This window comes from Ptychodera flava, chromosome 12, assembly GCF_041260155.1.
Source record: "Ptychodera flava strain L36383 chromosome 12, AS_Pfla_20210202, whole genome shotgun sequence".
Classification (NCBI taxonomy): Eukaryota; Metazoa; Hemichordata; class Enteropneusta; family Ptychoderidae; genus Ptychodera; species Ptychodera flava.
The window spans coordinates 41,738,457-41,760,775 of NC_091939.1; the positions used below are offsets into that span (position 1 = coordinate 41,738,457).

The 22,319-nt window shown below is 38.7% G+C and overlaps 1 protein-coding gene and 2 long non-coding RNA genes across 3 annotated transcripts; 1 reads left to right on the top strand and 2 right to left on the bottom strand.

Annotated features, from left to right (window-relative positions):
• The first annotated feature begins 366 nt into the window (after positions 1-366).
• Positions 367-3,671, top strand: LOC139145913 (uncharacterized). Its single transcript, XR_011555047.1, has 3 exons — positions 367-475; positions 2,732-2,792; positions 3,575-3,671. It is a non-coding gene; the product is annotated as an uncharacterized lncRNA (long non-coding RNA).
• An 888-nt stretch (positions 3,672-4,559) lies between these two features.
• Positions 4,560-5,042, bottom strand: LOC139146324 (platelet glycoprotein Ib alpha chain-like). The gene has a single exon (XM_070717730.1). The coding sequence runs from the start codon at positions 5,040-5,042 to the stop codon at positions 4,560-4,562; it is 483 nt and encodes a 160-aa protein (XP_070573831.1).
• Positions 5,043-12,431: 7,389 nt separating this feature from the next.
• Positions 12,432-21,772, bottom strand: LOC139145912 (uncharacterized). The gene is made up of 6 exons (XR_011555046.1): positions 21,531-21,772; positions 20,836-20,923; positions 18,462-18,974; positions 17,631-17,877; positions 14,567-15,915; positions 12,432-14,142 (listed from the first exon to the last, which is right to left on the bottom strand). It is a non-coding gene; the product is annotated as an uncharacterized lncRNA (long non-coding RNA).
• Positions 21,773-22,319: the final 547 nt, after the last annotated feature.

The following is a 22,319-nucleotide window of genomic DNA, read 5'->3' on the forward strand; positions in this document are numbered from 1 at the left end:
TATACGGTAACCACCCGACTAAGACTTATCAAGTGCAGCGCCACTGCCAGTCGCGACGCGTCGACGGCCACTTTCACCTAATTACATATTCATGACATCATCAGCAGATTTCATCAGTCGCTAGATGCTAACGCTAATTGTCTCCTCACGTCACAGGATCAGGAAAGGTCGTATCACAGTTAGTTCATATCTCCTTCGCCGTTTACCTTTTTTTCTCTGCACAAATGTTAACCAAAAATACCGAAGTCCAATATGTACATTGATTTATTAGCAGGACTTTTTTTATATTTTGTTAATTGCAGTGTTGTGCGAGTCTCCATCACCAGTTGTACAACTTGTTGCCAGCAAGCGGACTCAGCTTGCTAACTGGTGCACCAACGCGCGACATAACCACAGTCCATCGGCCTGGTTCCGGTACTATCGTCGCGTATGTGTATTGAGACCCTGTCAGACCACAATTCTTTGATTAAAAAGGGTAAGTGCGCAGCAGTTAGCGAAGCAAACATTTTCTGTCAAGAAAACTGCTGAAACGCCTCTGATTTTATTGGAAAAAACGCATAACTTTCAACATTGAGACATTTCACGTGACACCACGAGTAAAAATAAACGGTTAGTTTATTTGTTTGCGTCCGTCTTTTCAAGTTGTCCATCACTGTGACACGATTGCTCATATTCCAGTTAAAAATCACTGCATAACCGCTATTTATTTCGACCACTTTTCTGCTGAGATTTTTTTTCTGGTGACTACCCCGCAAGATTTTGTTGAGATCTCCGTATAAGCGTGAACGAAAACACTCTGAACGGAATACCAACGCATCAACCAGCTGTTGCAAAAGTCAAAGTTCATCCGTTTTCACAGATAAGGACAATCAGAGGTGTCAAGTACATGGACATAAGGTGACTTCTACACCTGTCCATTTCTATAGTGTTATTTAACTAATCCAAATGCGTAAAGAAAAAGCTTGTTGTATTCTATCAGTGTTGGAAACTGGCCAAAATATTTGCCAGACATCAGGACTGGTAACTTTCAAAACTTGCCTGTCCTGCCAGAAAGTTGCCTGTCCTGAATTTTTGACAAATCCATTCATTCAAAAAACACAAACCATTATGTACTTCAAACTGTAAACAACTTTATTTTCAACATGAGTATTAACTGTGATCTTACAAGCAAACTGTTCTGAATTCCACCGTTTGAAATGAATTCTAATCCGGACTTGAATACAAAATTTCTACAATAACAATGCTGATAACACTCTGATTAATTAATTAGTCAATTCAAACACACTTTGCTCATATCGCTCAAACAGTTTAAAGGTTTCACGATAGAGGTTTTAACAACGGGGAAACAATTTTTTTTAAATTTGTCTCCATTTTATGCCACTTTATCGTATAAAACCAAGATGCAATCTGTCATCGAATTGGTACTACAATCAACCAAACGTAACTGAAAAGATTGCTGAGCAATACAGAAAACATCATCTGGCAAAGAAAATCAAAAACTGAGAGAGCTGCCATATAAGTAATAAAAAGTTGGCGGCATGAATTAAATAAACTAATACTCTCCTCAGACCAAACCGATTTCACAGGCCGTTTACAGCAAATATTGTTAACGAAACCATGAAACCTGGGAATGGCTAAACACAGAGAAACAAGATTTATTTCTCGAAGCAGCCCTTCACAACATGCTTTTCAAACGCCGGAAAGCAGGCACCAATATCGACCCAAAATCTATTACAAAGTCCACTAAAAATTGACACAAAACTAAAAGTTCGGATAATCGATTCAAATGCCTAAAACAAACTAATCGTTGACAGATTAGTACAACATTTACTGTTACATAACGAGCACTAGCAACGCTCAAACTATGCCCTAAAACAAAAATCCTTATAAGCGTCCAGAAACTCCGGTCGATGCTGGGTCATGTTAATTATAATATGACACCACACACCGGATCGCTCACTATAGAGTCAGTCAATAGTGGCTAACTCTCTCAATAACGAATCTGGCTTCTCCTTCTCGAGGACGAAGATGACTTCATCACACAACCAAGCGGATGGGATACAAAACAATATAGAGCGACTGATGAAGGAACCCCATTTTTGGTTCCGAAACACCGTTAAGACGAATCACTCAATCAACAAACCGGTTTACCGGGGACCCAGATCACATGTATTCCACACAAAATAAATGCAATGATCCTTTTATTCACCATATCGTAATACTAAACAATCTTGGAAGAGCCGATGTGTGGAGTTGCCCTCATTTTCCATAATATCCTTTATATCTTTCCTTTATATCTTTATATTTATAGCACTGACTGATATCGCGCAAATCTTGCTTAGTGTGAGATTTACTAGTATGAGCGACTTCCTGTTTACCCGTGTTTACATGTCTCGCTTGCATTGCGTTCCGGCGTCACACAGTTGCAGAGTTTCGGTAGCATATTAAAGCGCGTCAAAGTCGGACGTATTGGCATACTACATTTCGTTTATTTTACACAACATCTAGAAGCAGCTGATCGATGAGATTACTGGGTATGCCGTATGGGCTACTATTGAGAGCCCGACACACGGACGTGGAAGTACAATTTTCCTCCCGTCCGACTGCAAAGTTACCCGTCTCGGACGGGAGGACGGGCGGTAGTTTCCAACGCTGATTCTATGCCATAATTTTTTTCTTGTTTTTAACTTGGTGTGTGAAATTAATACCAGCATTATCATTTGATTTACAGAAGAAAAAAAGAAGTCTGGAACATAACCGCTTTAAACAGCAAAGGCGTTTCCATGGTGGTGGTAAGTCAACATTTGTAAACCTGATATTTAATTTTACAAAACATGTCATGTTATGGTATGAATTGAATTGTCCACAACAAAACAAAATTTTCAAAGATTTGTTTGACCAGCCATACAGCTAGAATAGTTGGAGGTCAAACAGGGAGACTTGATCGAAGCACCTGTTTGTTCAAATAAAGAGATCTTGATTTTTTTCAATAGGTGTTACAAAAGAAATTAACATGTAAATTATTTCAAGGGAACTGCCTCCTCAATTGATCATTTACTTTTTTCCTCAAAATATGGCATTTGTAGTACAATGGAGGTTAAACATGGTAGTACCTTCCAACTGTTATTTCTGCACCAATTTAATGATGATTTTGTAACTTTGACTGTAATTTCTAATCGTATTTCTCATTGATAAAACTAAATAATCCATTGCATATGTTAAATTATTGTTCATATGTTCAAATCTTTGAAAATTTTACAAAATTTCTATCTCCTCTCTCTAATGTATTATTTTCTCAGTCATTTGAAATAGACATGAATATCAGTGTGCTTAAAAGTAAGATCTCAGAATACATGTAAAAATTCCACAATTTCCTCTACACATGGGAGATAGGCCTGACTTTACTGCTGAACCGCCGTGTTTACAACTCATAATGCATCATAGGACATCTACAGTAATGTGAGCTGTGTCTCAGATATAAATTATCCCATATTCTTCTATGCATGTATTCTTTTATACTAGCCCCTCTTGAGTTGGCTTAGTCAGATTAGGAAATGGAAACCATTTTTACTAGGTCAAAATGGTAGCTTCCAAACAGAAGAAAAATCTACCGCACTTTCAAAATTCATGCAGAATCAAAGATGGAGTGTATTCCTGTGCAATCGACACATTTTTAGCTCACCTTGCAGGAAAAGGTGAACTCTTATCACGGGTTCATGCCCTCAACCAAGTTCGTCGAAGAAGTTCAGCAGTTTCGGAAGACCACGCCATCAGGGATGATGTGTGGAACTGGCTTCTTCATATAAAGTCATTTACCCCAAAAGGTACGCCATATGCAGTGTTTGCTGACATTTTTAGATGCTTAAGCAACACTGACTCAGAGAAAAAATGCTTTTCAGTACAATCTTCAATGTATTCTTACTTTTCAGTTTGCAACAGAAGATTTAATGAACATGCTAAAGAAGAGATAGTGATAGATTTATCTGTTGCAAGGTTAAGGTCTAGTGAGTATAATTTAGAATTGGCTGTGAACAGTCATATTTATCAGTTCCATGACCTGAATGATTGTCACAGGAGATGTATGCTTTGCCATAGTGTGTTGAAAACAAGGGATGACAACATTCAACTTCCAAAATGCTTGTTTGTTCATCTTCCCATTGTGAATGGTCAAGTTATGGATAATATAAGTGTTGCTAACAATATAGTAGTAATGGCAATAAGCAATTAGCTTGTTTCAAGTGTGAAAGGCACTGGGCAACATTTTGCTGCAGCAATTTTGTATGATGGCGTCTTCTACAGCATTGATGACTTGAGAGAAAAAACACCGAGTGCTGCAACTTTTTCTGCTCTTGTTGGGCAAGTACAGAATGTTTATCAGACATCAGCTGGTGATGGCTATTTTCTTTTTATTTACAAAGATTGTAATGCGACCATTTCGAGAGGCACATCAAAGACTGAAAAGTTTATTTCGTATTCCTCTCAAATAAGTGACAGATCAAGTTCACAGGTTATGGGTTATGATGGTAACAACATGAACAGTCAATATCCTCCCATTTCAACTATAAGTATGGCCATGGCAGTCCCCCTGTTTCAGTAGTTGGTAATGGCAGTGTTGCTAAACAGGGCAGTTCCCCAATTTCATCTGTAGGTATGGGCAGTCCCCCTGCTTCATCTATGGGTAATGACAGTGTTGCTAAACAGGGCAGTTCCCCAATTTCATCTGTAGGTATGGGCAGTCCCCCTGTTTCATCTATGGGTAATGACAGTGTTGCTAAACAGGGCAGTTCCCCAATTTCATCTGTAGGTATGGGCAGTCCCCCTGTTTCATCTATGGGTAATGACAGTGTTGCTAAACAGGGCAGTTCCCCAATTTCATCTGTAGGTATGGGCAGTCCCCCTGTTTCATTTATGGGTAATGACAGTGTTGCTAAACAGGGCAGTTCCCCAATTTCATCTGTAGGTATGGGCAGTCCCCCTGTTTCATCTATGGGTAATGACAGTCTCCCTATGTCAACTGTTGGGAAGAGCAGTGGTGATAACATGAGCTGTACCCCAGGTTCCCTTACAGATCAGGCTGGTATCTCTGATAACAACAATCCCTATGTTTACTCCTTCAATAAAAGAAATAGTGTAACCAATAATAAACAATCATGTTTCCTTGAAAAGAAAAGCAGAAAGTTCAGATGATTCTGTTTGCCATCCAGTTGCCTCAAATGAAACTCAGACTACCCTTATGAAGTTTGGGTCTACTAATATTCCCTTCCATTATCATGAGAAAAGAATTTTTGTGCCCTCAACCAGTGTATATGATTTACTGATAATGCATGAAGTACCAGCGACCAAAACAGGTGACTAAAGTATGGGGTTTAGTACAACAAAAATCAGATATGTCAAGCAGCAATAATATTTTTATTCACAAGGATAGAAGTCCCCAATGTGTCTCACTGAGTACAGTCATCTTAAATGTGCTTATGCTAAAGGTCAAGTGGAATTCAAAGCTATGGCTATCACTAACAGACTTGATAAATAATCACCTAATAGGTCAAAAGCATTGCTTACTCTTATCAACTGTTGATAGTAAGGTAATCAATGGTAAGATATTTTACACGGTCAGTCAGCTTCAACGTATGGGGTTTGTTAGCAAACGAAAGTGTATGGCATTAGAAACCACTTTGGAGGCACTGGGTTTAACACCAGAAAAGGAATTCTGCACATCAATAGGAACTGAGTGGACTCCAAGGAAAACGAGCCTTCATGTCTTTACATTCCCTGCTGTGCTCTCTTTGCTTGGCAAGAAAGCTGAATGAAACACAGGCAGCTTTTGTCAGAGATGTTGTAGATACATTGGATAATCATCTTCAAAAAAGTACCTGTACTAATACTGATGAGAGATATATTTCATTTGGTAAAGGTAGTAATAAGAAAAGTCATGCTAAAGTTTGTGGGAAAAAGCCCCTTCTGGCTACATTGATGCGTCACTTAAAAATGTCAAAATGCTCTACGTACCAAGCAAATACATGTGTTGAGCCAAATGATCTTGTAGCTGTGTTACAGAAGGTGTAAAAAAAAATGTGTCATTTCTTGATCATTACATTGAAAGTAATCTGAGAGCTGGCAAAGTTCCTGTTGAAAAAGTTGTCTATGCAACCAATCATTTGAATGGGTATAAGTTAGTAGATGAATTGCGTAAAAAGCTGCCATATAATAATTTGTTACCATCCAAAAAGGAATGTGAGAAGTTTAGAGCAAAACTCAGAAAAGAATGGTTTGCATTTATGCGACCCCAGTCTACACCAATTTGGCAAAAGAATTAATCCAGACAGGTTAGTCTTCTGTCTTCGCCATCTGTACTACTGGCTTCCAAGCAGAGAATTATGGAAATTATGGGCTGATGGGAGAATGTTTGCCGGTCAGAAAAGCTGTTCTATAAATCTGACAAATGTCAACCATGAAACAAAACTGCATGGTATCAATTTCCACAGCACAGGTGATATATGGCATTTGTGTATTTTTGATGGTGAAGACAGCAGGTTTAACCTAGAACAGAACATTGGAGGGGATGGGGTACACCAGGTTGGCTCAATACTTGGGTTGAGAAAGTCAAATCCGGTAGTGACATTAAATCTTCTATTTTGCAGACACCTGACAAGTTACAGACTGATTTAATTGGTTATGATTGTATTGAGAATTCCCCTGAATTTTACTTAACAGGGGATATGAAATGCCTTTATGCAGTTCATGGTAAATCAGGTGAATTTGCGGCTAATTCAAATGACAAGTTCCACTTATATTCCTATGTAAATAAAAATGACAAATCATGCCGTGGTAAAAGTTCTGGTTACAGGTCAGAATTGAACATTGAAATTGAAAGGAAATTGTCAAATACCCTTTTACCGAGCATTCCATTGACTAATACAATTTTTTGTATTCTTCATGCTCTAACAAGGATTGTTGAAAAATTGTCAAGCAATGTCCTTGAATCATGTTCGCAGGTGGCCAAGATCACTAAAAGTGAACATGATATATCCGAGTCTTGTTTCAAAAATTCAAGGAGAATGTTGGACTTCGTGATGTTAGGTCATTTAGTAGTCTTGAATTTACCAATGGTCATTTATCGGAACGACCAAGTTTAAATGGTACAGATGCATGGGTTTTGCTGTCACCTCCAGAGAAATTTTTGCGTAAAGTTCCATCAATTCTGGAAGGAGTCTATCCAGATAAACTTATGGCAGATATAACTGATAAAGATTTGTTATCCATTATGAATTGGAAAGCTGGTCAAGTCTCCAGAACCATGCTTGTTAGTGCTATATGGAGCACCCTGTATAATGCCCTGGCTCCATTGAAGGAATCAGACTTAGAGCCAAAACCAAAGTCAGAAAGATGTGAAGGCTCCAAAAATCCAAGTGATTACATGTGGGGGTTAACTGCAGATCAAAAAATGTCCATCAAGCATATCTCAATTTATTTCACAGGTTGTATGTTGAAGAGTACGGGGGACCTGCCCTGACCCCTTATATGGTCATGTGTGTTGATATCATTCCCCACTTATTGCGTAATATCCCTGATGGCGTATTTTCTAGGTTTTCATCTGAAGGGGGTGAACACACTCATGACATTGATAAGTCTTATACCTTCTCTCATACCCAGCTTGGTGGTGCTTCAAAAACAATCTCCCCATTTGAATCCCTTTTGTTGAATGATTACATACAAATCAGACAGCGTTTGGATGAATATAGAGTAAGTGACAATTTAAGTCAAAGAGTAGCAGGGAACAAATTCTGGCAGTTTCGGACATTTGAATATTTGAAATGTGAAATTGCTGCCACAAAGATTCAAGCATACTTTCTAAGATTACAAAGAGAAAAGAAATTACATTTGTACAAACAATTCACACTAAGACAAGAAAAAATTGGTATGATTAATGTGACTCTTGTTGGGTTGCAAACCAAACAATTAAGTAAAGCACTGGGTGTAGAAGACAGTTTTGATTGCATTGAAAAACATCTTTCAGTGAAGGGTATCAGACTACTTGATCATACACATCTCCCATATAGCCATACCTATCAGGGAAATGTCTATGTAATAACCAGGCAAGGTCATATTAATTCAAACGCCCTCTAAAAGTTTTGATTAAATCCTATCAGAGAGGGTGGCCAATTTTAAGTGAAAAGTTTTTATTGAAATTTTGCAAAGAAAAATCCTTGGACTTTGCAGACTGTCTGCTAGATACAACAGCCTTAGCGACAGGGCCTCTAGCAAAACGTTCAAAGTTGATAAATTACAGGAGGCTTGTCAAAAAATCAAAGCATATCAAAGCCAGTACTGAACTGATACGTAAGCAAAAACAGAGAAGAAAGAGGGGGATAAATCATGCTAAAAGATCACATCATAAAGCTCATCAGTTAAATGTTGTTCCCAGGAGAACAGCAGGAAGTTTTGTGTTGTACTGTAAAGAACTAATATCACAATTAAAGGAAGAAACCCCCTCAGCTGACATGAGAATTCTTGCTTCTCTTGCAAGTAAGAGGTGGTCACAAGAATCAACTTGTGTCAAAAAACGTTACGCTAAACTTGCTAAAAAGTTGTTCCATACAAAGGAAGAGATGTATAGAAAGACACAAGAGATGCTTCAATCACAGTCCTGTAAATCACTTTCATTTGAACGTTATTATTAATTTGCTATGCAGTCATTTTCATTTCTATAAGAATTCCAAAATATATAATGAATTGACCATGTGGGGATGAAATTCAGGGATGCAAGTCAGAAAGTTTATCTTAGAGTGTAAGGGGGAGAAAGATCTTTCTGAGAGTCATTTCTAATTATTATCTGTTGGCAAGAAATATTCAATGTAGATGAAAAATGAAATTTTATATTCAAGTAGCTTGTTGCATCAACAGTAATTGTGTGTATGAGTGATGCAAGCTTAATATTTATTGCTTAATTCTTGCCCACTTGCAGTTATGTATCTTAATGACAGGGAAAGCAGACTGATGTGTATTTTATTTTGATTTTATTTTGATATTTATTAATGTGTACAACACTGATTTTTTACTAGTCCTGACGGACACCGTCCGGGGGGACTTATAGGTTTGGTCATGTCCGTGCGTGTGTGCGTGCGTCCGTGCGTGCGTGCGTGCGTGTGTGCGTGCGTGCGTCCGTCCGTTCACGCAGATATCTCAGAGATGCCTGAAGCGATTTCATTCAAACTTGGTACAAGGATTACTTCATATGTCATACAGATGCACGTCGATTTGTTTTGTGATACGATCCAATATGGCTGCCAGGCGGCCATTTTATTACGATTTTTTCATGTACAGAGCCATAATTCAGGCATGTTTCAACTGATTTTATTCAAAGTTGGTACAAGGACATTGACCAGTGTCATAGATATGCACGTCTATTCTTTTTGTGATACGATCCAATATGGCCGCCAGGCGGCCATTTTGTTACGATTTTTTCATGTACAGAGCCATAACTCAGGCATATCTCAACCAATTTCATTCAAAATTGGTACAAGGACATTGACCTATGTCATACATATGCACATCAATTTGTTTTGTGATACGATCCAATATGGCTGCCAGGCGGCCATTTTATTACGATTTTTTCATGTACAGAGCCATAACTCAGGCATGTTTCTACAGATTGTATTCAAAGTTGGTACAAGGATATTGACCAATGTCATAGCTATGCACATCAATTTGTTTTGTGATACGATCCAATATGGCCGCCAGGCGGCCATTTTGTTACGATTGTTTCATGTACAGAGCCATAACTCAGGCATATCTCAACCAATTTCATTCAAAATTGGTACAAGGACATTGACTTATGTCATACATATGCACATCAATTTTTTTTGTGATACGATCCAATATGGCCGCCAGGCGGCAATTTTATTACGATTTTTTCATGTACAGAGCCATAACTCAGGCATGTTTCTACAGATTTTATTCAAAGTTGGTACAAGGACATTGACCAATGTCATAGCTATGCACATCAATTTGTTTTGTGATACGATCCAATATGGCCGCCAGGCGGCCATTTTGTTACGATTTTTTCATGTACAGAGCCATAACTCAGGCATATCTCAACCAATTTCATTCAAAATTGGTACAAGGACATTGACCTATGTCATACACATGCACATTGATTTGTTTTGTGATACGATCCAATATGGCCGCCAGCAGGCGGCCATTTTATTACGATTTTTTCATGTACAGAGTCATAACTCAGGCATGTTTCTACAGATTTTATTCAAAGTTGGTACAAGGACATTGACCAATGTCATAGCTATACACATCAATTTGTTTTGTGATACGATCCAATATGGCCGCCATGCGGCCATTTTGTTACGATTTTTTCATGTACAGAGCCATAACTCAGGCATATCTCAACCAATTTTATTCAAACTTGGTACAAGGACATTGACCTATGTCATACATATGCACATTGATTTGTTTTGTGATTCGATCCAATATGGCCACCATGTGGCCATTTTATTACGATTTTTTCATCTCCTGAACTACAACTCAGACATGTATCAAGCGAATTTATTCAAAAGTATTTTTATCACAGACCTAATGAAGAGGACTCTATCCTCTCTGAGGACCTGTAATCAAAGCACCCATTAACAAGTGGGGACTGTGTCATCAACGATGACTTGTTTTTTACTAGTCCTGACACATCCGTCCAATATGAAAACCAACATGCTGAAGTTAAGAGCTTATCAATTTTGATGGCTGTTAAATATCTGAAATTTACAAGTTGTTACTTTTAGCTAGATTGCAATTGTTTGTACTCATGAGAGGGAAAATGCCTTCTACTTCTTATTTATCATCCATGTCTTTCAGATATGTGTGAAATGTGAAATTGATTCTAATTTTGTTGTGGAAACCAGATAATAGAGCTTGATTTTGTAATTTGTTGATTAAGAATTATTTTTTACTGTAATTTTTAACACTTTTGAAAGCAATCTAAACTAATGAAATTTCTTGGCTTGAGAGTATGAATGTTGTCAATAAATTGTTGGAAAGATACCACTATGAGTTTGTATAATTTGTCCATCAACAGTAAAGAATGTGTGTGTGTGACAGGATAAAAAATAGTGATCTTTACATGTACCGGGAGTCTTCCCTTTTTTATTCCTGTTTTATCGCTAAGTGAAATATTACCACTGCAGCTTATGTCAGGATGAACAAAAAAAAATCACTGAACCTTCACAATACCATGGTTGCCCCCCCCCCCCCCCCCCCCCCTTCCCGTAATCCACTGTCCACAATGACAAGAATTTAAGGCCAATCTCAAACCCTATTTCAAAAAATAGGCCATGTTATGAGTTTCTGCAGTTTTCTTGCCGGGAAGATCTCGTAGTATGATGGGTAAATTGCATAACAATGCATAACTGGCATGTTGATGAATTTCTATTGTTTTTTTCAAGATCAATGAATGGTTTCTTTTCGGAGAGCACTGCAACCTCCACCGAAAAACAAATTTCTTTTCTGGTCAACAGATGAATTAAGTATTCGACATTGGACTAACTGGTGATAAGAAGTCATTTAAACCAAAGCAACCTGGTACATGTGTCACAGGTCATCAAGGGTAATGCAAATTATTTGCTGACTCTTGGACTTAAGGTAGAATGTACCTCGAAAATAAAAGTCTTAAACTTTTTCTCATACTTTGCTCAAGGAAACTTCAAGTAATTTTATCATCAAATTGAGAATAAAAATTGGGGGTCACCGTGCAAAATTTCGAATTAGAGGGCTAAATTGCCACAAATTTGATATTCAAGATGGCCGCCTATCTCTGTGTTATCTCTATGGAGAAATATTAAAGTAGCGATTATTTTGAAAACAAGACGGAGAACATCCTACTTTCTTTTTTGTTTTCAAAAAGACTCCCCACACACTTTATCATAGCAAAGGATGGACAAATTTTGAAGACCATCATTTTTCTGAAAATCCGTCCCCGAGGTACATTCTACCTTAAATCATGCTATCATTTTGCTTTGTGTTGTGGAAAGCAGAACAAGTGGCATCATCACAGATTTATGTACTTTAAAATATGGAGTTAATTTACTATCATCTACTTAGGCATGATATTGTTTTGCTCTTTACTACTGTCATGAAATGCAGTCTCAGCCACAAATGACATGAAAACGAGGGTTTTGTAAAGGTTTTCTGTCAAGTCCAGGGACATAGTGTTAGGGGAATAAAAGAAATAATACACTTTCAAAAATTGTTAGGGCCCTTTTGACACAGTATTCTAAACCCTGGCATGCACATGCACCATGTGTGAGGTAACTCATTTGCATGACCCCTGTGTGACCTTGTATTTGTGCTTGAACAAATGTGATTTGACTCAGAAAACAATGAACTAAATTATGTCATGTTCAGTCAAGAACGAATGCCACTCAACAACCTAACAACCAACCAAATCAATATCAGCTGTAAGTGAACATATAACTCAGGTTTGATTGCTTCATAGTCATTTATTATTGGTATGGGGAACAGTGGTGCTTTCAGAATAATAATCTTCACAAAATTGATTAAATTAGAAGAAACATTTATTCAGTAAACACAGTGTTAGTAAAAAAAGGTGCAAATACACTTAACATATCAAAAAGCAAGTACAAAATGTAGCAACTAAAACCATGATCATTTCTTGGACTGCTTTAAGGCACATGTGCTGCAACTTTCGACAGTATTTTCATGATTTTACATTTAATAAATTAAAATCTGTTCATAGAAATATTCTTGACCAGAGATGTTTACTTGAGAATAATTATGCACTGAGTTCGAATTCGGGAGAGACAAATAATAAATGGGTGCTGCACCCAAATATGGCCACCTCCTTTCAAGGAGCATAAAGAGCATAAATGGTGTGTGTACAAATTTGAATCACAAATAAAACATGGTGCAACCCACGGAAAGAACAGGAAAGGGATTCACTCCCGTTTGACAAAAGAATCTCACGTTTTCACATAATATGGCAGGATTTTGGAAATTGCTGGAAATTTAAAATGAACAAAGCTGTTAAATTCTTATTCTGCCACAAGGGAATTCGATGTAGCAAAACAATGAATATCTGAGAAATTTTGAGGGTATCTCGAGGTTGAACAAATTTTGCTGTGTTACAGGTGATGGGCCTTTAATATTGGTAAACTTATTTTGCAGCATGTAGATGAAAACACAACAAAACTTTCTATTCAGTGGTAGAACTGAACTTCAAGTCTCAACACACTGCAGCTTGTAGACATACAATGCATTCAAGTGCACACTGCCTATAGTCTGGTCTGAAGGCCACATCAGATCTGTATGTTACAACTGTAATCTCAATAGTGTTACACAGAAACTTGTCTTTAAATTGGACTGAGTGAACAAATTCAAAATGGCTACTCTCATCATTTTCATTGTGCACCCTAACATCCCATTTTTCACCAAGAATTGCATCAAGTACAGATACACCATGATTCTCAATTGTGTATAATTGTTGAAATGAATTTCTGGGGTTTAGCCCAAACAGGTCATAATCAGAACTGACTCTTGGAAAGTAAAATGAGTTCTTCTGTCTCTTACTTACTAAACACCCAGAGATAAACTTCCTGATCTCCAACCCTACACTAAACTTTCTACACGTTGCATTGTACCAAACGTTAGATAAGTTGTCCATGGCAAATCCAATTAGCTTTGCCTTTCCTGCTCCTAGAATCTTGTCGATCAACCCCCTTTTGACTTGCAATTTGACATTTTCTAGATGTTTCACGTCACAATTAATGTCAATGCCCGGGCATTGACATTAATTGTGACGTGAACAACTCCAATCACAACACCCTCTTTAATCTGACATGGAATGCATCCAGCCACAAACTTTCCATGTTTGAAAAGAAGTGAAGTTACAATTACTACAGTGTTCAACACCTGTACAACATCACCAAGGGATATAAATCTACAGGCCAAAACTGTACTGAAATAGTACTCCTGTGTACAGTCAGAAGCAGGCCCCTCCAGTACACTGGTGTAAGCAGCGTCAGCAGGCGTGGTCAGAGCATGGTCTTCCGTCATGGTTTCTCAACTTGCAGATGCCCGGGTATCTTTTGATGCTGACTTTTGTGATTTTCTTGTCCTTTTTCTTGTTCTCTAAAAAATAGAATCATATACGCAGAGTTCAAACATATGGCAAATGGGATCATATGTAGTATCTGATCACCAGTTGAGTCCTGGGACTGTACCATTAATTTTTAGGGGTGGTCGATAACAAAAGGGGTTGAATGGAAATGTCAGTGTTCAACGCAGAGGTGTTAACGATGCTTGTCAACATGGCTTGTCCACACAGCCTACTGTTTGTTTCCCTTCTAATGTCAGTTACACCTTTTACCATTGCCAGTAGTTTCTGCTAATGAGACATCAACGACGCTTGTCCATGCCACATGGTGTTTGTTTCCCTTGTACCAAAATATATTGCTATATGATTATCTGTCAAACAATAAAGGGCATGAGAATTTGCCCTGTGTAAAAATCAATTTCTCCTTGAAATAAAAATTGAAGAAAAACACCTGTTTACCTTAATACTTGGATCTTTAGTGGGAATGCTGTCAGAAATTTGGTTCATCTGGACGGTTTTCTTCATTCCATCATCAAAAATGACAAGTTCATCCCGAATAGGATCAACCTGATCAACGGTACAGGATTTGTAAGTGCCATCATCAAAGTTGACTATAGACTTGGTTCAAGTCGGTGAATTTAAAAAAAATAAAATCATTTATATTAGTTACTCTTGTGTCTCTCCTACTTCGTACAAACCTATTCGGAATTTGGCACATCACGCCAGGTTTTCCCAGCGATTGAATGCGTCACGTTTGAGTCTGCGCAGTAGTGAGTTAGTTTCTGCCGGATTCACCGACTTGGACTTCTTGCAAAGTACAGGCGGTGAGACGGACTGTGTACACAGTGACGTAGAGCAAATACAAAATGATTGACAGCCCCCGCCGTTATTCTGGCCAATGAGAAGAACGCATGCTAATAAACCTCTGCATGCATTAAAAAGTTTGTTGTCATCTCCGTGCAAAGCTAGACATTGAGTACGTTTTATATCTGGGCGAATAATGGCATCAAGTTCGTACATCAACCGCGTTTTACAACTGATCGGTCGACCATCGCTAATCATGCGAGATTACCAAAGAAAGCTTGTTGAGAGTTACATTCAGGGAAAAGATATGTTCGTCTGCGCACCAACCGGCAGCGGAAAATCACAGACATACGAAGTCGCCCCACATTTCTTTGATTTCCATCGCTTTGGGCACGTAAGAGAACAGGCTACAACTGTAAGGACGGTGTCTTTTTCCATCCCTGAATAACCGGCGACGATTTTCGCATTTTGCGACATGGGCCCCACAAACAACACAGATATTTTCACGCGTTTTCGGTGATACAACACGGTGATACAACAGAGGTTGTGCTGACTTTTGTGGGAGTGATCGCACTCGACATTTTGTCATCAACGCCATGCGCCATGTCTCGTTTGGGTCAATTGGTAACTCCTCCCAGTGTGTAAAATTTAGTGATGTCATCTTATGAATAATATATGGTAAAGAAAACGTCATCTCATGAATAATTTATAGCAACGCAAATCGTGCAAGAAAGCCAAGTCTGTGATTCCGGGTGAAACTCCGCTGTACGGTATACTATAGCGTTCACTCCACTCATCGCGTTCACCCTACTCATCGCGTCCACTCAGCGCGCGTTTCACATGAAAGCAGAATACAAATCATTGCGTTCACTCCACTCAAACATTCACAAATCACAGACTTGAACCAAGTCTAAGTTGACTACTATTGAATCCCCTTCTTGAACGTGGGGATTACACCTTTTACTGGATGTCCGTTTCACCCCTCTCCCATACTTAATAGGAATCTGTAATTAAAAAGACACAAACTATTAACAAACATTCTGTACTTCTAGTATATTAATTGTACCTTCAGTAGAAAAGTATGTCAACTGGTTGCACTATGCTAAGCGAAAAATAAATGTATTCAAAAAAAAGTTTGCAGGGGAAAACGAAGTGCTAATTTACCTGGAGTGCAGTCACTCCACAGTACAGTATGAAATGCATTGTTTTTAATGTGTCCAGGGGGATTTGGGATGAACCAACAGCTCAGGTTGGGCGCTAATTTCTTGGGAATTGAATCTTAAGCTACTCCCCCATACAAAGCTAGCATGAGTGGTATCCCCACTTTGAAGGAAAAATCGCTCTATTCCGTCTAATTTTATTAAGTTTTCTCCCGGCTTTTGATAATTTCGTCGGTGGAAACAACTGTGGCCATAAACACTTCTCTTTGTCATGACTCCAAACTTTTGAGAAACCCAAAATATATACATCAAACGATTTATGAAAATGTAACAAAGAAATCGCGTCAGTGGTATGATGATTGAGGGTGATCATGAATCTGTTGATGGCGTAATAACCGAGCGCTTTCAATTAACACCTATTGGAGAAAACAATAAAGTCACCTGTGCCACTTCCTGTAGCACGCATTCATTGGAACAATCTTTGTGGTATTTGCGTCATCACAAGCAGCAAGTCCCCCTGCAAGGTTATCACGATCCCTGTGATCACAGTTCCCCCCCCCCAAAAAAAAGGGGGACGGCGCATTGACGATCACGGACATCCGTGAACTAACCCATCATAGAAATGTTGGAAATTTCCCTAATCTTCAGCCACCGAACGACACTCCACACAGAATCTTCAGTGTACATGTGGCATGACCGAAATTTATATTTCTACAGTGCAATTTAGTAAAATTCGCGGTCACCTAAGCTCGCTCAGAGTTAAGCTCAGTTCACCACTGCTCTGACGTCACTATGTGATTGAAAATAGAGCATCCCGTAAATTTTATGCACATGCACTGAATCTGAATGTTTTAGGGGACGTAAACTGGAAGTCTTAGTACACCTAAACGGGATGATGGAAGTAGGTTCGATGGTATGCTCATTCATAGTTTTGCTTGGTTTAGAAAACCAAGTTTTAACCAATAACTTTGAATTCCACGGCCGGAAGTGGGTCCCGGAAGTCCACGTATCTCCGTTGGCGAAGGTTCCATAAGTTTTGCAATGACCGAAATGTCGCGTATTTAGGTGAAAGGACATTCGATCGATATTGATAAGTTCATAATGCATCAAAAAGTGTCAAAAGTACCTTGCTTGGGAATTTTTTTTGCTGAGCTCGCTTTGACGCTGTTAATCTTTTCTATTCAAATGAGATAAACATCACGCTAAATCCAGCCACCATCCGTTTACACCGGCGGTCCGACACAGTCATGAACAAGAGCTGTTCTTCTTACAAATAAGCATGCTTCCGTCGTCGTTGCTAATGTTTATGAAGGCCAATGAATCGGTAAAATCTCGTAATAAATAAATCTCTAGCAAAGCATCAAAGCTAACTGAGAATCACCATGCTGTCAGCATTCTGTCTGATTGAGCTTACGTAAAAAGTAAGTTTTGTCCTGCTTGACTAGAAACAAATATAGTCAATACACATATATTTACATTGTTTGCCTGAAATGGAGATGCCGATCCACGCAGAAAAATTCACTAAGAAAGATATGTTATAACAGAAAATAAAATCTTACCGTTGTTGGGAGTCTTATTTCTGTTTCATTAACAGCACGGTCCCATTTTGCCGACCAGCTATCAAACCCAACTAGATACGTGCATGTCCCTTCGTTTTGAATCACTTCCTTCACAATGCCTTTGGACCACCAGTTACCATCGTCAAGAGCTTCTACCTTACAGCCTAGCGCGAAACCTTCCATGGTGTCTCAAGCAATGCTATGCAGTTGTAATACTGATCACTTGTGTATAGCTGAGACTATACTACTGTTAAAAAGAAGTTTAACACCTCATCAGCACGAGGGGTCATAAAAAATTATCGGAAGAGCCCTTTAGACCAACCAGGTACAAGTTTCCCGAAAGGTGTCAAGTACATAGGACTAACCAAACATTTAAGGAAAAACAGCAGGAACAATGAAATTGGTTGATAAGCCATAATCCCAAATTGGTCAATTTTTGTGTGGGCGCGGGGCTGGAATGATAGTGTTGGGTGGACGTGTGGCTGGTCTAACCTTATATCTACATTAAACAGAGCATTGATTTCAGTAGCGTAGCCTTTTGCAACCCTCCTACACCTATTTCTTATTTCAATAGCGTGGCCGTTCATTGTCGGAAATGCCGAAAAACAAGAAAACAACATGCCATTCAAAATCATGGCCTTTGAAAACCAGCTGATGGATTATCGATGTTATGAATGTATCTTGTTTGATTAAACGTGACACGACCTTTCACGAAAAAATATTGGGATTTCAAGTAAAAATGCGGCCGATCTGTTATAAAGACTTTTAGGAAGGGCAGTTTTAGATCCTGAAAATAACGATATTTGTTGAAAAAGATTGGAGAAAACCTACCTATTTTCTGAAGTAGCGGTCCGATTTTGTTCCGGTTTTCGATGGGACAGTTACCCTAGTTGGTGAATGTGCATTGTGGACATGCTCAGAAGGGGGTTATGATGTGCGGCATCAAGTATGAAAACATCCTGATAAACCCTGCCACCCCTTACAACCGGTGAACCAGTCCAATGACCCGAGAGTGAACAAAACCAAACACTCGCCTTACTCTCTTTCGAAAATATTAAACTTGGCAAAGGAAAGGTTTGACATGGTATACTCTCCAGATTGCGAATCCCACACAGTATGACTTTTTCAGTCATTTTCTACATGTTTTCGATGATAATAACGTAGCGCCATGCTCCGTCGCCCCATCGTCCGCTCGCACGGCTCGTTAGCCAGACAGGAGTCTTCCAATAACTGATTTCGGGAAGCATCCAGCTGCCCGAACAGCAGGTCTTGGCAAGCGAAGATGCGTCTCCCTGTAAATGATTTTTATTCTTAGCCGCAGAGTGACGTCACACACAGCGCCCTCTATATTGCGAAGTGAAAACAAAGCAAAGTTTAGCTGACGATAGGTACGTTTACGCACAGGCACTTGACCCGTCGCTTCGTTATCGGTACTGAACAGTAGAGTTGGAACACTTTCTTGGCATCAATCTGTACCGGCTGAAGCGTCTGACCTAAATCACCAACATACACACGAAAAATATCTTTTAGACTTTGCCTTCTAAAATATATAGTGTTATTTGAAAACATTTCCGTTTTGCTGAGCTACAACTGTATAGGTGAAATGAAGGATCACTGTTTCCTTGTCAAGAGGATATGAAACACGCTTAGTCTTTGAAAACCACAGACCCTATGTAAACACACACACACACATATCCCACCACATCACATCACATATGGTGAGAAACCTGTTTAGTACGGTTTACCTTGGGCTTTGTGGCCAGTAAGAGCGAATGACAGTCTGAGGGGTATTAGCTACATTGGATTTTCTGCCAGGCAAATACACACTGAAAGTCACGGCCCACCTTTTGCAGTTTTCCATTCTCAAAGAACACGGTTACGTTATCATCTCCAAGTTCACGAACTACACCCTGTAATCCATTTACCATCGTGCTCAGATTGCGCAACAATATTTCAGGAAATAAAGAAACAGTTGCATATTTAAGTTTTATCTACTATACCTACTAAATTTCATTAATAGGGCCTATTAAAAATGGGGGTTTTTTTCCCCAGTAACTATAGACCTACCCTAGTTCAAACCCTAACTCTATATTCTCCTACACTGCATGAAATAAAATCCCCTGAGATTACGCAAGATTGGGTAGAAAAGTTTTTAATATTCCGGCCTGTTCGATGCTCACCTTTTCTCTCTACTGCGAATCAGTACCGATTGCGAAGCAACGGTTGAAGTGCGCACAGGAAGCACTGGTGATATTTCAAATGCAGTGATGTCATTTCAATACATGGACACTTTGGATTTGTTTCTCCAGTGCCAAAATTTGCACGGTGACCCCCGATTTTTAATCTTGATTTTGAAAGAGAATGGTTGAAAGATTCTTTAAGGTAGAACGCACCTCAGGGACAGACATTCAGACTCTCAAACGTTTACAATTCTGTTTTGATATACCACATATGGGGGTTCATTTTAAAGCTCTTGGTGTAAGAAAACTTTTCACCGGCTTAGTTTTTTGAAATTCGAAAATTTTTATTTTTCTCCATAGAGTTTACGCAGGGATGGCGGCCTTTTTGAATTTCTAATATTGGTAAATCTTGGGTAATTTGTTTCTCTAGTACCAAAATTTGCACAGTGACCCCCTATTTTTATTCTTGATTTTGAAAGAGAATGATTAAAAGATTCCTTCATGAAAGTGAGAGCAAAAGTTTAAGTCTTTTACTTTCGAGGTGCATACTGCCTTAAGGAAAGTTTGAGCAAAAGTTTAAGTCTTTCTCTCAAGGCGCATACTACCTTAACTACATTGCTGAGTGAAAAACCAGTTCTTTCATGGTAAAACCCAAGAAGCTGCAACTTGAGAATATTTTGCAATTTGAGAATATTTTCGATATTTTTGTCACACATCATGACCTATTTATATGCATAACCACAATGAATCAAGAAGAATCGTCTACTTATGTGCAATGTTTGTCTTTTCCTTGTGATAGAGAATGTTGTCGGAATGAATTTCTGTATGGATAGAATTTAATGTTGTTGACAAAGTGCAACAAATTGACTTAGCATGCATAAATGGCACTACATTCCTGGTAATTGAATTTAGTGGGGGTTCAGTAGGATATGGCTTCGTTTCAGTCATGATAATAGGGCAAAAAAATGCCAAATGTTACAGCTGCTATGGCTAAATTTTAGTATGCATGCATAAATGAAACCCACTTCTGAATGTTTTCATGAAGTGTTCCAAAGGGAATTTCCGGTACAGCAAATGTTAGCGTCAGGTCATAAATCTTAACTGGTCTTTTACCTGTGAGAGTGAAACGTAAAACCCAATGTCGATGATATGGTTAAATGGGTCATCATTCTAAATTAAATTGTCATATGATTACTAGTCAAACTGTTATTGGTTGTAAATCCCAGTCACACCAACAACAGTATTCCAGTCAAGGACAACGATGAAAAATTAGGGACCTTTCCATAACTATATTCACTTAAGTCTAAAACTAAAAACCATCGTAACAGCAAGCTGCAACTATTGAAAGCAAACAGTGTATAGGTTTAATAAAGAACAGCATGATCCTGAAATAACTGCATTCCCAGGTTTGCTCATAAAAGGACATATTGAGCTTGAGAAATTCCAAAATCATGCAACTATGGTTAATCCCAGATCTGTGGAATCTGGACTATCATAGTATGACAGCTACCCCATTCGTCTGTTTGGTTCTTCACAAACTGATCGAGACGAGTTCATGCATTCATGCACAGGCAGGCAACGCTTCGCGATCGGCAATAATAAACAAGAGTCAACAGAGAACCGCAAATCACTACCGATCGCGAAGCGACGTGTCGCGTGCCTGTGCATACATGTACCCTTTCCACACCGTCCCCACTCATAATGTTAAACGACAACTCACCTTTGATTTATTTTGAGTCAGCGTGGTAACACGAACAGAAGCGAACCATGATGGTGGTGCATTGGAAAGCTGGCATCCCAGTCACAAGGAGGGAGGACTAGGCACCTTCCACACTGTTGTTTAGTTCATAATCCTAGCAGAAATAGGGTAAAAGCTGTAAGTTCCTAGCAAGACATTTAAATTGGGAGGAAATATCCCATTTAAAAAATTGTGATCATTTCCGCGATCGTCTCCTTCGAAGCTTTTCTGCTGCATTGAATGAAGGGTCATGAAGGGTCATATAAACGACGCCCTCTGGAGGCGACAGGCCAGTATGTTCTGTCTTGTTAGGGATGGGCCATTTGATTTCGGGAGGGGGGGGGCTGGAGGAAAAGGGTATGGCAACAGATTTCTTTTCATTCATCCAGACAGCAATGTTTTTCACAAAGGTTACCACGAAACAATTTTCTTTTGGCCAGTCTGAGAGTCAAAGTAAACTTTCAACAATAAATTCATTTAAACAAAATATTTGAAAAATATAGTGTTCACAATAGCTGTAACTATTGTTGATTGTTTTTGGTATTAAAATAACTAGCTTTTCAACTACTATTTCTTGTTCTACTCTCCAGAGTTTATTGAAATGCTCAGTATTCAGCTTGAGAACACAAGAAGTATACAATTTGAGTCTGAATAATTGTCCCCAAGGCACACTCAACCTAAAAAAGCATTCTATATTATCAGTGGACCTCATGAGTAGTTTTAAATTTAAAATATTCTTCTGAATAACACATCTATATGTTCTACTCTCTA